This window comes from Doryrhamphus excisus, linkage group LG1, assembly GCF_037039965.1.
Source record: "Doryrhamphus excisus strain RoL-2023G ecotype Guam linkage group LG1, RoL_Dexc_Guam_v1.1, whole genome shotgun sequence".
Taxonomy (NCBI): domain Eukaryota; kingdom Metazoa; phylum Chordata; class Actinopteri; order Syngnathiformes; family Syngnathidae; genus Doryrhamphus; species Doryrhamphus excisus.
Genome location: NC_136357.1, coordinates 18,756,891 through 18,774,130, shown reverse-complemented (window position 1 = coordinate 18,774,130; position 17,240 = coordinate 18,756,891). Strand labels below are relative to the sequence as shown.

General features: G+C 43.0%; 1 protein-coding gene and 8 non-coding genes across 9 annotated transcripts; 2 read left to right on the top strand and 7 right to left on the bottom strand.

Annotated features, from left to right (window-relative positions):
* The first annotated feature begins 3,038 nt into the window (after window positions 1-3,038).
* Window positions 3,039-16,254, top strand: appl2 (adaptor protein, phosphotyrosine interaction, PH domain and leucine zipper containing 2). Its single transcript, XM_058075717.2, has 21 exons — window positions 3,039-3,183; window positions 4,807-4,905; window positions 5,063-5,122; window positions 5,732-5,803; window positions 7,270-7,357; window positions 8,214-8,255; window positions 8,350-8,408; window positions 8,497-8,643; window positions 8,745-8,827; window positions 8,895-9,047; window positions 11,206-11,394; window positions 11,483-11,525; window positions 11,862-11,918; window positions 11,987-12,081; window positions 12,754-12,909; window positions 13,063-13,115; window positions 13,206-13,380; window positions 13,567-13,603; window positions 13,891-14,046; window positions 14,111-14,158; window positions 15,184-16,254. Exons 1-21 carry the CDS (start codon window positions 3,127-3,129, stop codon window positions 15,313-15,315), a joined length of 2,001 nt encoding a protein of 666 aa, XP_057931700.2. The 5' UTR covers window positions 3,039-3,126; the 3' UTR covers window positions 15,316-16,254.
* trnan-guu (transfer RNA asparagine (anticodon GUU)) lies at window positions 9,304-9,377 on the bottom strand. Its single transcript has one exon. It is a non-coding gene; the product is annotated as a tRNA-Asn (tRNA).
* Window positions 9,968-10,038, bottom strand: trnan-guu (transfer RNA asparagine (anticodon GUU)). The gene has a single exon. It is a non-coding gene; the product is annotated as a tRNA-Asn (tRNA).
* On the bottom strand, window positions 10,278-10,351 carry trnan-guu (transfer RNA asparagine (anticodon GUU)). Its single transcript has one exon. It is a non-coding gene; the product is annotated as a tRNA-Asn (tRNA).
* Window positions 10,726-10,799, bottom strand: trnan-guu (transfer RNA asparagine (anticodon GUU)). Its single transcript has one exon. It is a non-coding gene; the product is annotated as a tRNA-Asn (tRNA).
* Window positions 12,332-12,405, bottom strand: trnan-guu (transfer RNA asparagine (anticodon GUU)). The gene has a single exon. It is a non-coding gene; the product is annotated as a tRNA-Asn (tRNA).
* trnan-guu (transfer RNA asparagine (anticodon GUU)) lies at window positions 12,593-12,666 on the bottom strand. Its single transcript has one exon. It is a non-coding gene; the product is annotated as a tRNA-Asn (tRNA).
* On the top strand, window positions 14,989-15,060 carry trnag-ucc (transfer RNA glycine (anticodon UCC)). The gene has a single exon. It is a non-coding gene; the product is annotated as a tRNA-Gly (tRNA).
* Window positions 15,858-15,929, bottom strand: trnag-ucc (transfer RNA glycine (anticodon UCC)). Its single transcript has one exon. It is a non-coding gene; the product is annotated as a tRNA-Gly (tRNA).
* Window positions 16,255-17,240: the final 986 nt, after the last annotated feature.

Genomic DNA, 17,240 nt, shown 5'->3' with positions numbered 1-17,240 from the left:
GTCGAAATATTATTATTATGAGATTGGGATGCTCCGATCGATTGGCCACCGATTGGTATCTGTCATTAGCAGTATCGATATTGATCTTGCAAAGCGCAGATCAGCCCTGCCGATCGGCCGATTTCATGCATGGATTATTGGCATCGGTATCAGCAGCATAAAATCCTGATCGGAAAATCCCTAATATGAGAAGAAAATTTACAAGAAGAAAGTAGTTGATAAAGGACAAAAACCACCAACAGCAGAAAAGGAAAAAAATAAATTTTAAATTTAAATTAAGAATATCTAATGATGAAAAAAAAGTTGTAATTTGATGAGAATGAACTTGAAATATTATGAGGAAAATAATGTCATTTTAGTAGCATGATGTTGAAATATTAAAGGAAAAAGACATTTTGTCAAAGTTTCAAATATTATGGGAAACAAAATAAACAATGAATAAAGTTGTAATTTAGATTGGGGAAAAGTTATGTAAGTATATGTATAAGTATAAATATTATTGCAAGGAGAAAATTTCCATGAAAAAAACTTTTTTAAAAGTTGTAATATGAGAAACAAATAAAATTCCTGAACAAATTCCTGAAAAATCACGTTGGGTAAAAAATTGTGTCCTGACTTGTGTCGTCGATCTCCTGCTGCCTGTCTGCCATCTGTTGCCATGCACGGCGCTCCCTGCAGAGGCGGCACCTTCCGGAGCGCACCTGGTGCCAATTAGAGCCATGGCCTTCATAAGCTGGTCGTCTTCAGCAGCTCAGTGCCAGATTGTTCCCTGTGACTCGCCTGCTTTCCCTTGCATTGTCTATTCTTGCTATGCATGACTTTCTGGTGGTACGGTATGTGCAAATATACTAATACTATGACCCTCGAGTTTAGGAGCAAATTTACCCTGCCTTGTTGGTTCCTTTCATTTGTGAGAAAAAGGCACTCTGTCACTTAAGAAGTTCCAGGCAGGCTTCACTACACATACTAAAACAAAGCTACAGACATAAGCATTCTAAGTTTGATCATTTAGTCTTTCTTCAACACATGGGCTAGTCTAGCGTGATGTTGCACTTCAAACGTGAGTCTAATCTTTCTTAGCTATGCTAATGTTGCTAACATTTGTGTCCTCCTGTCCCACTCCTTATTGTTATGTTGTTGTTTGTGATGCAGTCATCCATTGTTTTTCACTGTTAATTGGTTCCGGAGCCGCACATGATAAGTGAATTTCTGCAAAGTAGAGCCCTCGAGACATGAAATAACACCCCTATAGTCACTTTCACACTCATATTACCCAAAATCATAAGAAAAAATAAGATATAGTATACTGTAGACCTGGGTTTGATCTCTGTGTGGAGTTTGCATGTTCTCCTCCAGTGTGCTTTTAGTGGCTGGTTATGGACAAAAACATCAATTGTTTGATGGCTTTGCATCCTGAACTCCACGACAAAAATGCCTATTTCTGCAGTTCCATCTGTTCAACTGTTATTTCATGATGAATTGGAAAATGTGCCCATTGCTGAAACCTTTTAAATATGTTGCCTTGACTTCGGCTGCATTGTCTTTTAAATAATATTTTTCATTTCTTGATGTTTGATAGCAAATGCTACCTGGATGTACGTAATATGTGAAGTGTATGACTAATGGATGCTATGCGGGCTATTTTGACTGACTCAGGCTATGAACACAACTATTGAGGAATTATGTGTAATTATCTTTATTGCCATTTGGAAGTGAGTTGTGAATTATTGAATGATATCAACTACTTGAATGTGAAATTATTAGTATTTAGTTTAGTGGTGTGAAAGTTAGCTGGTTAGATTGTCTATATATATTGTAGATAGATATATATTTTAAATATACTTTAAGAGCTGTTAAGTTTGAGCACTTTGGAGCCTGATCTTTTGTCTCTGCAGGAAGCAGCTGATTGGCCACACCCCTTCTTGAAGCAATATAAACATTGGGAGAGTCACATGATCACTGAGTACTTCCGGCGGAGGCTATTGTCTCATCAATGTAATATTACTGACACCTAGTGACCCAAAGAAATACTACATGTCATCGCAACATCTTCCACTGCATTATGGAAAAAATGTTTGGTTACGTTTGTATTTTTTGAGTAATAATAGGCCACATTCAAGCACAAAACAAGCTACAAGTTAAGTTGGCTATCCATCTGTCTCTGTTTTTGTTGAAATAGCTCAAAATCAAGCTTTTTGCCCTCTATTGAGAAAGCCGTGGAAGGCATGCGCAATAGTCTTCTTGGCTCGTCATGAAAAATAGGAGGTGCAAGATGGGATGATGAGGTGGGTTTCGGGGGAAATAATGAAGTATTTTCCTAGTACAAACAGCTGATACCGCCTGACCCTTTCTTTCCCCTACCTCAGGTGAAACGCATCTGAGTTTAAAATGAAATTATTCCATATGCACTATGCACATCTTTATATTGACTCATGCCAGCAAACACCTGATTGTCTAAGTCATCAGACTCTCAAGCACAAGCGATTAATGAAGCAATTAAAGCGCACTGGGGAGGAAGTAGGGAGCGGAAGAGGGAGGCTCATGCCCAGGCTGGGGGAAGGCTGCTTGTCAGGGCTTGTCTGCTTTACAAAGATCTACGTACAGCATTACCGGTAGGATATAACAATCAGGCCTGCATCTCTATTATTATTTACACAAAGCAACAATTTCTGGCCTTGAAAATGACGACCTCCAGGAAATGTGGAACTGTCGAAAAACAAGGCGGATATCCTGAATGAACTTAACATTTTAATGTTGAAATAGTTTGAATATGGTTAATAAATGTGGAAGTAGTGAGTGGAACAAGTTGGATGCATTGGTTCCTTTTGCCGCTTGAGGCCGCTGTTTACAAGTTTAAACAGCGGAGGCTTCGTCTATAACTCGCTTTCCCAAAATTAACTAGACATAAAACTATATATATATTGATTTAAGGTGTGTGTATTAAGGTTTCTTGTAAACGTAAATCATATTTTGTTCATATTTTAAGGCTAAAATTATGCTCTCCAGTCCCACCTTTAACCTCAACAACATTCGGTTCCCATCGCTGAGAACGCTGGGAAATTGAGTCCAGCGTGGTCAATAATTCAAGCCCTCTACATTCGTGTCTTTCTCCGCCGCTAACAAGATATGCCGGCCGTACATCACAAACTCCTCTTGGAGGACGCATTGCAAGACAGTCCTCAGGTATGGTCGTACTGCTGTTATCGATATTTTCACAAATACACGCCACAAAAATGACTAATTAGAAATGACATCCTGACGTTAGCTAGCTGGTTTGCTAGCTAGCATGGACTGCTTCTGTGTGTAGGCTCCCTGCTGTCAGCTCCTTGTTGTCACATTGTTATTACAGTCATATAATACACCTCCAAATACTCATTCCTTTATAAACTTCCTATTTACGTGCTGAGGTAGATCATTTAATGTGTTATTGCTTCTGCGTCATGTACGTTGCTTGTTTGGTTGAGGACTACGTGATGCGTGATGTAGATGTGATGTAAATGTGTTCCAGCTCAGCCACAGTTGTGCTATATTTTGGTTTTTCTAAGTTAAATACTATTTTTGAGCCGAATTTGGCTTAATTCACTGACAGTTGGGATGTTGACGTTTTTATACGAATAATATACGTCACAGATGGTGTCGCGAGTCATTAGTGTTTGTGTTTTGTATAAGTCTTTAAAAATATCTACATGGCAATTGCTGTACCGGCCTTACATGCTAGTGTGATTATTACTATACACATGTACTGTAATACTGCACGGGGCTGCTTTCTGGATTCTCATTTTTCCCTTTTACACTTTGACATAAAAGATAAAACAGGCTAAAGCTTCATTTTATTTCATACACATACTATAGAGTTTTCCTCAGTCCCGCCTTGGTCAAAGTCAGTAGAGTCTGCAAACAGACCAAGGGCTGTGCTTGCCATGTTTTGCTTTGTTGTACTTGTTTAAGTTGAGACACCATGTCAGTTTTGCATTGCACACCTGCAGGAAAATCCCCATGCATTGCATGACTGTGACGACTGCACCCATAACTAACAAAAACACACAGAGCAGGCATGGCATATGTAAAGCTAATGTAAGGGAAAGAGATATTATTATTATTGAGCCAGCGTTGTGCTTGAACAAGTTCAAAAGAACGCGTTCATTGAATTTTTCTAGAATGTCGAACTGAACGCAATGTATTTAAAGAACTTGACTGTGAACTTATTATTAGATTATTTGAGAGATGCTGGCACTCCCGCTGCAACAGTATGTTATTGTCAATGCCCACATTTCACCAGTGGGCAGAGCGACACATGAAGTCATCAACTTGCTTCACACTGCATTACCCAGGAAGCATTGCACACACTAGCTTGTGTGTCCGTAAGAAGAGAGGGAAGAGGAGCACCAAGAACCTAGAATTGAGAGTATGGACTTGGAATGTTGGAACTCAGACAGGAAAAGGTAGAGAGTTGGTTGACATGATGCACAGGAGGAAGGTAGACATACTGTGTTCAGGAGACCAGGTGGAAAGGCAGCAAGGCTAGAAGTTTAGGAGCAGGGTTCAAGTTGTTCTATCATGGTGTAGATGGGAGGAGAAATGGAGTAGGAGTTATTCTGAAGGAGGAGTTGGTTGAGAATGTCCTGGAGGTAAAAAGAGTGTCAGATAGGGTGATGAGTCTGAAGCTAGAAATGGAAGGTGTGATGTTCAATGTTGTTAGGATGGGATTGGAGGAAAAAGGACCTCGTTCATGAGAACTGTGGACTTGCACATCTCCGCATTAAGCACGACGAAACGAGATCTGATGGTGTGTGTTTGTTCCCACAGACTCGCTCCCTGCTCAGCGTGTTCGAGGAGGATGCGGCGAACCTCACCGACTACACCAACCAGCTGCTGCAGTCTATGCAGCGTGTGTATGGAGCTCAGGTACCAAAAACAGCAGAAATTATGGAACTAGAACTGTAGTGGATCTTCCGATAGTTTGGCTGTTCTGCTGCAGCAGGTGTAGTTCAGTGAGCGGCTGCAGGCAGAATGTAAAGTAATAACTTCATATTCTCTCTCGTTGTGCTTGCCTTTGCTAAAGAGTGAGATGGGTTTGGCCACAGAGCAACTCTCCCGTCAGCTTCTTTCATACGAGAAGAAAGTAAGTACCATCATGGTGACTACGTCTACCACAACCATTAGCTGTGGTTGCAATTATTCGCTCCTTAACCCAATTATAGTGTTTGAGTTCACTGTGTGCAATAAAGAACTGAGTTTTGCTTTGGGCTTCACTTTCCACTCATCCTACTGTGCCTGGGCACTAAGATTGTTTACACATTTGTCTTCTTAGTACAGTATGTTTTCATTGTATGTGTACCTAGTGTGCCTTCTTTATATGTAGCTGGGAGTCACCAATCAAAATTTTGCTGTGTGGAAAAAGCTACATTTTTAAGTGTTAAGATGGTCTATGTCTCTTCTATTGTTAATTGCTTTTTTTTCTAGCCATTTTTGTCACAACAAATGACTTTCTCCAGTACAATGCTGTTCAAATGATGTTCACAAGGGTATAGAACCACAGTGTGTTGCGGACATTGTTTTTATGCAGACAGAGGAGGTAGTAAGTACTGCAGAACTTGGAGAACCCCTGTTGGAATTAGTTGCAAGGGATCAAATTGGGGTGTTCTAAAACTATGTTTGTGTCTATTCATAGGTTATCATGTTTTATTTAGCTCCAATGCTGAATGTTGTCCATCTTAATTTGCCATTTTAGAATTTCGCTCTTGGGAAAGGTGACGAAGAAGTCATCGGTACGCTGCAGAACTTCGCTAAAACAGTAGAGGAGGTGAGATCTATGTGTGCTTAGGATAGATAATTAGAAGTGGGGATGAGCGAGTACTCCACTATTTGTATCTGTATGTGTTCGCACATCATGTAAATGGAGCGTTCTTGTCGCTTTTTGGGGGTCGTTCCAGCAGGCTTTATAGGCGGAATAGTAGATCTGTCCCATGATGTTTCTTTGAAAGTAATGTGTGCCAGTTGGTCAATAAATCAACCAGAATCAATTAATTTGCATTCATTTGTTTTCAGGTGGCAAAGATATATTGTGGTCGGGGATTCATTGTGCATTTATCGTTATCAAGGTCTTATCGTGATATTGATTTGAGGTCATATCGCCCAGTCCTACTTACTATAGTACCCCACTAGGGTCCAATTTCATTTTAAATGCCCCTGAAATAAAGAGGCAGGTCCCCTTTAGAAGAATACTGAAACAAAAGTTTGAGCTATAAAACCTGTTTTTCCACATCAGTAAGGTCCACGCCCCTTAGGGGACACATGGAAAAAATAGCAGGCGAGCAGGAGGTCCTCACGGCTGAAGTACAGAAATCCCGACATTCATATGAGGCATTCTACCCTGACATTGAATGTGAGTGTGAATGGTTGTTTGGCCGGCGAATAGTCAAAACTAAAAACTAAATTAAACTAAATGAATGCAAATGAACTGCTTCTGGTTGATTTATTGACCAACTGTCACACATTACTTTCAATGAAACACCTCTTGCCCATAGTCAGCCGGGATAGGCTCCAGTGTACCCCTGCTAACCTAATGAGGATTAAGAGGCACAGAAAGTGTATGAACGGATAAGGTACAAAATCCTTTCTTTGTGACGTTCATCATAAACATGCATGCAAACAAATGCACTAGCTCTGTGCTAATTTACATTGAAATTCCCATATACACACTAGCAATTACCATTAGAGATTTGACATGGCTATTTCAACCACCTCCAAATGTGACAGTTAAATAAACTATGCCACTAGCACTAGAGGATTGTCATCACCCATAGGAGTGTTAATAGACGAAGCCCCGCTGGATGAAAATAAAGTGCAAGACACAAATTGAAAATAGCTGCCGTACGCCACTTTTGGTTTTTGATTGGTGACGGCGCAAGGAGGCACTTTCTTTATGGAGTATGTCCAAGACCAGCACTTTCACATGAAAAGCAAACCATCTGTCGTCCTCTTCAGCAAGGATACTGCTGCTAATCTGGTGAACTTTAGAACTTTAGATTAGATTAAAGTGGAGGCCTGCTTGTTTGATAAACACGGGATTAATGGCTGCACAGTGCGGAGGGGTTATCATTGCGTTTCATACACTTAATCTAAGCTTTTGCCTCACCGTTGCACTAAAATGTTCTCAAGAAGTCATTTTGTAAAACTAAATTGGACCTCCTGAAGTTGTATCTCCTCGATGCCTCTTGTCGTGTATGTTTATATCCTTCACATAGTGTTGTGTTTGGTGTCATCCAGCTCAACTCCCTCCACTCAGAGCTCGCCAACCAGATGGCTGACACCATGGTCTTCCCCTTGATCCAGTTCAGAGAAAAAGACCTTACGGGTAGACACACACTCAAAGTCTAATGATCTGATTAGCATAATATCCCATATGGACTTTATTGGACGCACTTTCCGAGACATTTTGGATAATTAAGCCCTTCCGACTTTATGGGAAGAGTTTGTCCCATTGCACATAGCGAGGCCCGCAGTAGCATCCTTGGGTGAGTTTGGTGGGAGTCCTCATTTTTGTTCTCATATTTTGTTGTTTGAAAGCTTTCCACTCAGCAAAGATATGAGTAGTACAGAATAGATCTATTGGATTGGGAATGTAATATACTAAACAAAAGTTTTAAATAACTACCACATTACTACTATCAGGAGTCACCTGCTGTGGTCCAGCAAGGTGCACTGTATTCGGGCACATGCTCCAATCAGTCAGTGTGCCACCAGGGAGGTCTCTGGAAAAGCTTTTACAGTTTTTTTGAAGAAACCTTTAGTGTTGTCGTTCTACTGCCGTTTAAGGTGGCTGATATGTTTTTTTGTGTGCTGTTTTTTCTCTGAAACTATGAATGCTTGTTTACGAGCTCAGGGGTAATTATGACTGGCAGGGGGGGAAAAGAAGCACTTGAAGCACTGGTAGTACGGGTAATTCCCTCACCGGAGCATTTTTTTTGTTTATTAATGTTTTTCAGAGCTATTTGTAATGTGTCATAACTTCACATATGAGTCAAATAATTATCATCAACCTGAAATCAAATACTACTTATTTCCACAATCAAATTCTATTTTGTGTAAATTAAAGTCACACGTATTTCCCCCACCGCATCCCATTTATTAAAAGCTGTGTGTATTAATAATTCAGACATTAAACATTCTGTTCCCAGTACTGCAAAGTGACTTTGTGTTAAATTTTGCAGAGATCAGCACGTTGAAGGAAATATTTGGTATCGCTACTGACGGTAAGTCAAAATAAAACCTCCTAGTTGCGCTTAATCATTTGAAATATTATGCCATTTGTCGTTAATCTCCTCTCGTGTTTCTGTCCTTATGCAGAACACGAGGCAGCCATGGTCAAATACAGCCGTTTACCCAAAAAGAAGGAAAATGAGAAGGTTTTCTTTCTACCTTGTGATTAATCTCTGCAGCGCTCTCATTTACAATCCAAATGACTAATAGAATAAATCTCTCCTGCCATGACAGCTGAAAGCCGACCTGGTCAAAGAGGTAGCATACACCCGTAGGAAGCAGCACCAGGCCTCGCTGCAGTATTACTGCGCCCTCAATGCCCTGCAGTACCGTAAGAGGGTTGCCATGTTGGAGCCCATGCTGGGCTACACGCAGGCACAGGTGGCTGACATGGATGCCCTCATCAGCGCTTTTTAGGGAATGGACTTTTAAGAACATGTGAAGGGATGGAGTCTATCCTCACACAGTCTGTCCTGTTTTAGGTCAGTTTCTTCAAGAAAGGCCTGGAGCTGGTGTCAAAGAAGATGGACAGCTTTCTCTCCTCTGTGACCAACATGACGCAAAAGTAAATAATCGTCATGACAACCCAAAGTGTTTTGAAAGGGCTGCTTTGAACACTTGTTGTGTTTTAGTATCCAAGCTCAGCTGGACGCTGATGCAGAAGCCATGCGGGTGTCCCAGAAGGAGCTCTTGTCTGTGGATGACTCGGTCTACATGCTGGACCAGGACACCGAGCCCGTCAATCGCACACTGATCCAGAAGGCGGGTTTCCTCAACATCAGGAAGTACGGATGGTGCAGGCCTTGCCCACATGAAAATTGCACATGAAAATTGTAATTTCCCTCCATGTTCATAGCAACAAAGCCCAAGAAATCCAGAATATCCATTTCAGCATGGGTGCTGAAAGCACATGATATAGCTTGTCTTTCCAAGGCACGTAAGCTTGGTTTATGTATGGAGATTCATACATAAACCAAGAGCTTTAATTAACATCAGGGCTTGAACCTGGGATCATCCAGCCTGAAGGCCAAAACATGAAGTCGTCCCTGGGTGGGCTCGAACCACCAACCTTTCGGTTAACAGCCGAACACGCTAACCGATTGCGCCACAGAGACATGGTGTGAAGTAGACAGCTGTGTGAACCTGGGATCGTTCTCTGGTCTAAAGCCCACTGTATGAGTCTATCTTTCCTTGTTCATTCTTTTGTATAACAGTCAAATTAGCTAACCAATAACGCTTTTCTAGGTTGCTAAACTAGGCTAATAGATGAAGACTTATCAGTTGTCATATTTTGTTCTGCGGAAGTGCCTGAACCTGGGTCCACCCAGTCTTAAACCCAGAATATCAAGTTCTCCATGGTTGTGCTCGAAGCAGATGATATAGCTGTCTTTCCGAGGTGGTTAAGCTGGTTTATGTATGGAGATTCATGAGTCAGAGCCGGCAATTAACATCTGGGCCTGAACCTGGGATCATCCAGCTTCAAGGCCAAAACACAAATATGTCCCTGGGTGGGCTTGAACCACCAACCTTTCAGTTACCAACCTTTCTTCTGCAGAAGTGCCTGAAGCTGGGACCTTCTAGTCTCAAACCCAGAATGTCCAATTCTATGTGATATAGCTGTCTTTATCACGTAGATATAGGCAGGGAGGCTAGGTTAATGTATGTTCACATTCATGAGTCAGAGCTAAAGGCCAAAAAATGACTTCGTTCCTGGGTGGGCTTGAACCACCAACCTTTCGGTTAACAGCCGAACGCGCTAACCAATTGCACCACATCTTTCCTTGTTCAAGGTTGCTAAACTAGGCTAATAGATGAAGACATCAGTTTCTTCTGCAGAAGCGCCTGAAACTGGAACCCTCTTGTCCTAAACCCAGAATATCAATTTCTACATGACATAGCTGTCTTTCCGAGGTAGTGAGGCTCGATTGATGTATGGAGATTCAAACACAAGAGCTGTTAATTAACATCTGGGCCTGAACCTGGGATCATTCAGCCTGAAGGCCAAAACATGACTTCGTCCCTGGGTGGGCTTGAACCACCAACCTTTCGGTTAACAGCCGAACGCGCTAACCGATTGCGCCACAGAGACGTGGTTTCTGCTGGCCAGCTGTCTGGACCTGCGATCGATCTCCAGTCTAAAGCCCAAAATATGCATCCGTCTTTCCTTGTTCATAGCAACAAAGCCCAAAAAAACACCATACTTTTGAGCCAACCGACACATAGACTCACGCTGTTCAAGGTTGCTAAACTAGGCTAATAGATGAAGACATCAGTTTCTTCTGCAGAAGCACCTGAAGCTGGAACCCTCTAGTCCTAAACCCAGAATATCTAATCCTACATGATATAGCTGTCTTTCCGAGGTAGTGAGGCTAGATTATTGTACGGAGATTCAAACATAAGAGCTCTAATTAACATCTGGGCCTGAACCTGGGATCATCCAGTCTGAAGGCCAAAACATGACTTCGTCCCTGGGTGGGCTTGAACCACCAACCTTTCGGTTAACAGCCGAGCGCGCTAACCGATTGCGCCACAGAGACATGAGTGATGCTTGGCAGGTGTCTGCAGCTGGGATCGATCTCAGGTCTAAAGCCCAGACTATGCATCCGTCTTTCCGAGTTCACAGCAACAAAGCCCAAGAAAGCAGCATATGAAGGATGAATGGGCTAACCGACACAGAGCCTTACCCCTTTCAAGGTAGCTAAAGTAGGTCGATGGATGAAGATGCACTCAATGCAGTTTTCATATTTTCTTCTGTGGAAGTGCCTGACCCGGGATGGACACGTCTACCAACTGTGCCACAGAGACATACTGTCAGATAAAGCTGTCTTTGTCAGGTTGAAAAATCAATCTAGATCACCATAAAGGACGTCAACTACCATCTTTCCATCACACGGCCCCTTTTGATATTTAACTCTGAACGTTGATGTGATTTTCTGTCCTCAGTAAGACGGGCCTGGTGACCACCGCCTGGGACCGCCTCTACTTCTTCACGCAGGGGGGGAACCTCATGTGTCAGCCCCGGGGGGCGGTGGCTGGAGGCATGGTGCTAGATCTGGACAACAGTTCCGTCATGGCCATCGAATGTGAAGATAGACACTACTGCTTCCAAATCACATCACCATCTGGAAAAACGTACGAACGGTCCTCGAACGCAACAAGGACAGACGCTTATTTGATCTTTTTCTACACTCCTTGACCTTCTTGTTTTGTTTTCCACCAGGTCAATGATTCTACAAGCAGAGAGCAAAAAGGAATACGAGGAAGTAAGTTGCTTTTAGTTGCCTTCTGTCTATTAACTGGCAAGAGAAGGGTTGTGTTGAAGGAATATAACGTGGAATAAAAGTTAGAAATGAAACCTCTCCATCACCATGGGAAAAGCAAAGAGGAGCGCAGGGAGAATATTATTAGCGTGAAAACTTGATAGCCAGCGATATTTGCAGTATCGCTATCACAGCAGAGGCAGGAAGCTGTCAGGTCTCATCAGTGTCATTTGGACATGTCCGTCCAGTCTGTCAACGTTTATATCAGTCAGGTTGTTTTCACGTCGCCTCACACACAGGAAGTCCCGAATAGTTCATCTCCCTTTGTTTCTTCCTCAGTGGATCTGCACCGTGAACAACATCTCCAGACAGATCTACCTGACTGACAACCCAGAGGTGAAGAACATTCCGTGTGTTTCTTCCTCCAGAATCGGATAACTTGTCTTTGTGTTGTTTGTGTCCAGGCCGTAGCTATCCGCTTGAACCAAACGGCCATCCAGGCCGTCACGCCCATCACCAGCTTTGAGAAGAGGCAGGAAGGCTCACCTGACCCGGACAGGTCAGACACGTTTTGTCTTTGTGCCGCAGCGTTGCAGTAAACGAGAAAAAGTTGGACTTGCTGATTTGACAAGCTAGATTATCGCCATGACAACCTCATCACGTCTTGCATCTCACCTTCCCTGATGTCGCCGTCTTTCCAAGGCACTTAAGCTTGGTTTATGTATGGAGATTCAAACAGAAGAGTTCTTCATTAACATCTGGGCCTAAACCTGGGATCATCCAGGTTTATGACCGCCAAAACATGGATTCGTCCCTGGGTGGGCTTGAACCACCAACCTTTCGGTTAACAGCCGAACGCGCTAACCGATTGCGCCACAGAGACTTTGTCAGGCTTGCTGATTTGACAAGCTAGATTATCGCCATGACAACATCGTCATGTCTTGCATCTTACCTTCCTGATATAGCTGTCTTTCCAAGGCACTTAAGCTTGGTTTATGTATGGAGATTCATACATAAGAGTTGTTCTTTAACATCTGGGATCATCCAGCCTGAAGGCCAAAACATGGATTCGTCCCTGGGTGGGCTCGAACCACCAACCTTTCGGTTAACAGCCGAACGCGCTAACCGATTGCGCCACAGAGACGTGGTTGGCATTACGGATTTGACAAGCTAGATTATCGCCATGACAACCTCATCACGTCCTGCATCTCACCTTCACTTGTGCCTGCAGAGCCAAACCAGGAGGTGTCTACTCCACCAGCACGGCCTGCCAGAAGACGGGAGCAGCTCCGGAACCGGAAGACCTGATCGCCCCAGGGACGCCCATCCAATTTGATATTGTGCTGCCCGCCTCTGAGTTCCAGGACCAGAACAGGGTGGACGGGAGGTGAGTGCATGTTTTGTTCTTTAGGTAGGTTCATTTCCTGGATGTGCTTTATTGCTTTACAGTATGATGTCATTTCCAGGGGGCTGAGATGCCTCCTTAATGGATCAGTCATGGGCTCGTAATCATCATGTTTGCTTCCTTCCTCCCTGCCAGGCGCACTAATCCATTTGGAGAAACCGATGACGACCATTCCCCCGAAAGTGACGGTAACAGTCACCCTCCTGTTGTAATTGCGTGTGTGTTTTTGTGCACTTCCTGTCAAGCCTGAAGGTTGCTCTTGCTTATCGTGCACGCAGACGCCCTCTTGCAGCAGGTGTTTGCCGTGCGCTTCCTGGGCTCCATGGCGGTACGCTGCGGCGACAACCAGGAGGTGATCTACGAGGCCATGAGGCAGGTCCTGGCCGCCCGGGCCATACACAACATCTTCAGGACCACCGAGTCCCACCTCATGGTCACCAGCAGCACCTTACGGTACGACGGAGGCTGACAACCCCATCTCAATATTTCAATCCCTGGTTTATAGCGATTCATTATGAAGGGTGGCCAAACCTTTCCATATTACCCAATATAGGAGAGGAACCAGGGATTATTGATTATTACTGACTTCATTAAGATGCACGTTCAGTCAAAGGCGTTTTGTCTTCTGTGTTCTGATAGGCTGATTGACCCTCAGACTCAAGTGACAAGAATAAGTGTAAGTATCTCAAAGCACTCGGGTGGGGGCTTGGTTTGGGGCACATGTGTCTAAAGGCCAGGGGGGCTGTAGTCAACCTACCATGTCATTCTATGTAATGATTCTAATGAAATGATGCACGTCAAAAAGACACTGACTGGATGCTCTAATCAGGATTTGATGCTGCCGATTCCCATAAAATTCCCATTCATCATCTATCATAGCATTCCTACTTTTCTCTTCCATAATTTAACCTTTTAGTTGACTTGGTTCAAGCTCGTGTTCCTGAGTTTGCATTCATCTTTCAGTTTCCACTCAGTGAGGTGTGTCAGTTTGCGGCCCACCAGGAGAACAGCAGGCTGATGGGTTTGGTGGTGGAGGGGCGGGACTGGAGCGACGGCGGCGAAGACGGCGAGCCTTCATTTAGCACCTTCGTCTTCGAGAGCAACACGGAAGGCGAGAAGGTGCGAGCAGCAGAGAGTTCAAGCATGTTGATGTGGGATCCTAAAAGGTTCTTGTTTCCTGTAGATTTGCTACACCATGAGTCTGGCCAAGGACATCACCGAAGCTAAGAAGGTGAGTTCGACTCCATCATACATCGGCAACACACTCACCATTCAGTAAAAACTACCAGTGTAAGAGCATGCGTTGGCCGGGAATCGAACGCAGGTCAATTTCCTTTCAAGCACGTATGCTACCATATGTCATGTAAATGATGACAGTTGATTTTTAATTTTGAAAACTTTGCTTTTTAATATTTAAATGGTTACTCTGTTGACTTTTAAAACAGCCTGAGCCGAAGGAATTATTTGGTATTATTTATTTGATATCATATAAATATTGACAGATAAGTGGAACTTCACATTTACACAATTTTTCTGTATCTTTACACTTATACAATTCCACAAATGTGAAAGTAATATTGTGATTTTTTTTTACAAAAATCTGCGTGTTTTTTGTCAATATTCATAATTTTTATACATATTTTTTTACACATTTTTGTGAATTGACACTTTTTTCTTTTAAAAGTATAACTTACTTTTCCATTCCATATACTTACTATTCAGTATATAATCCTTAATTTTTATCATATTATGACTAGTTTCAGTTTTTGAAGTTTTATTTAGTTTTATTAAGTTTTATTGACTATTCATCCATATATGTAATATACATTTTTTTCATTACAATTACTTTGTTTTTCTTTTAATTTGCCAAATTGCCACCATTTTTGTGCCAACATGAAGCCATTTCTTCTATCCAAATGACACTGAATGTTTCCAGATGTGTGGTTCTGTAAGCTGAGCCTCATGTTAAGCCCCGCCTATGTTGCCATAAAAGGAAAAGCCGTTTCCTGTCTTGCAGTCAGAGTCCCCTTTTTGTGCTCAGGCATTCCTCCTAGAAGCACAGCGTTGGTGGTATAGTGGTGAGCATAGCTGCCTTCCAAGCAGTTGACCCGGGTTCGATTCCCGGCCAACGCATTCTTTATGAAAACTTTTTTGATATAACTCCTATGGATCAATTATATCGAAAAGTGTGAAGTTTTTTTGTGTTTTGAAGTGGGACGTTTGTGTAATTGTTTCTTTTTGGTGTTTACACGGTAGGACCCTGCGGCGCTGGCCCAGCTGATGAAGAACATGCCGCTGACCAACGACGGCAAATTCCTGCTACTGGACCACGAGAGTACCGACACGGCCGACGGGGACGGACTAGAGGACCTGGAATCCGAGGCCTAGGAATCTAAAATCCTGTCCCCCTATCTTTAGAAACCACAAGCAGGAAGACTCCAGGAATGGATGAAGGTGGGCTCATTACCTTTTTATACCGGAGGAACTTTTATGTTGATTTGAATGCTCATTGGCTCAAGTGGAATTGGGAGCCAATCAAAGATAACCATCGGCGGGTTCATTGTCAGTCATCTTTTACTTCGTGCTTACCGTAATTCCTCAAATAGTGGCCACCGGAAAAAAGGAATATCATGGAGAATCTCTGCGACAGAGGCCAGAATAAAATGATGACGATATACTTCAAAGACGTTCATCTAAAAAAGTCAGGCAATATTATTTTACTTCTCATATTATGAAAAAAAGTTGGCGACGTTTAAATCCCATGAAATTATTTGTCAGAGTAATACCATAAATTCATATGACAAGAATATCATTTAAAATTCCCATCAAATGAAGCAGTGATGTTGACAAATAATGTTTTCGGTTTAGTTTTCCACAACTAAATGATAAATCTAAATATTATTGTTATGAGAACTACAAGTCAAAAAGTTTGCGTTGGCCGGGAATCGAACCCGGGTCAACTGCTTGGAAGGCAGCTATGCTCACCACTATACCACCAACGCGCTGCTTCAGTGAGGAATGTCTGAGCACAAAAAGGGGACGTCAGTGGTTTTCCCACCACTGCAGGGCAGGAAACTGATTTTCTTTTTATGGAAAGATGGGCGGGGCTAAACCTGAGACTCAGCTCAGCATTCTGGATGGCTTGACTCACTGCAACACCCCGCACCCGCAACTACATCTTCCAAGAGAAATTCACTTTTCCAGCAGCTCTGCAAAAATGTCCTAAATGAACTTAATCACAAAATTAAATAAAACAACCAAAGCAAAAACACGAGACCAAAATAAATAAATAGGGAACAGATAATGTGACATTTGTAGTCATTTGGAAGAAGGAGGAATGATCTGCTCAGTCTTTTGGTGGAGCAAGGCAGTGATAGTAATCTGCCATGGAACTGCTCTGTCAGAAGATGAAACTGTGCATTGAATGATGCTGCCAGTAGAGTCAGTAGAACATCTACAGCAGCTTCTTCCATACGTTGAAGGACGCCAGCCTTGCAAGGAAGTCCAGATGACTCTGCCATCATGTCATCCAGATACACTCCCACATACCAGGTGGGAACCACCTTTCATGAGAACAGGCTGTGGGTGTGTCCTGTTTCTCAAGAAGTCCACCACCATTTGGTCCTGGTGGTGTTGAGGTGAAGGTGATTTGTGTCGCACCAGTTGAAGAAGGCTTGGATCTGTTTTCCATACTCATCCTCCTGTCCATTCCTGATACATCCCATAATGGCCGTATCGTCCACGTACTCCTGTACACGGCATAGCTAGGGATTGTACTGAAAGGCGGACATGAACAGGGTAAACAGAACAGTTCCTTGTGGTGCTCCCGTACTGCTAGTCCCAGTGTCAGACCTGCAGTTCCCCAGTCACACATACTGATAATATGGGAAACAAAGTTCATTCCATTCAATTTTCCTTCGGTTATCCGGGTCGCAGGGGCAACAGTCTCAGTCGGGAAGTCCAGACTTTCCGGAGTAATCCTTCCAGCATGTCCTAGGTATTTTATGTTAAGTATACACATTCCGTGTTGCCCTGGTTCTCCCTTTTTCCTGATCAATATTTCCTTGTTTCATTGGGGGGGCCGAGGTGAGACCATTACTCACAACAAGGTGGCAATAAGCTGATACTTCCATGGCCAGTGGGGTGGCCGGAGTGACCAGGGTGGCCACAACATGAGGAAATGCGGTAGCGCTTCTTTGAAAAACGGTACATCACTCCAGTTTACAGGCTTTGGGGTCCTGGCAGCAGATCTCAGATCAGCTCGACTAGGTCCTCACAGCATCTTCTTTGTAAGGAAAGGTTTCTTTGCTTAG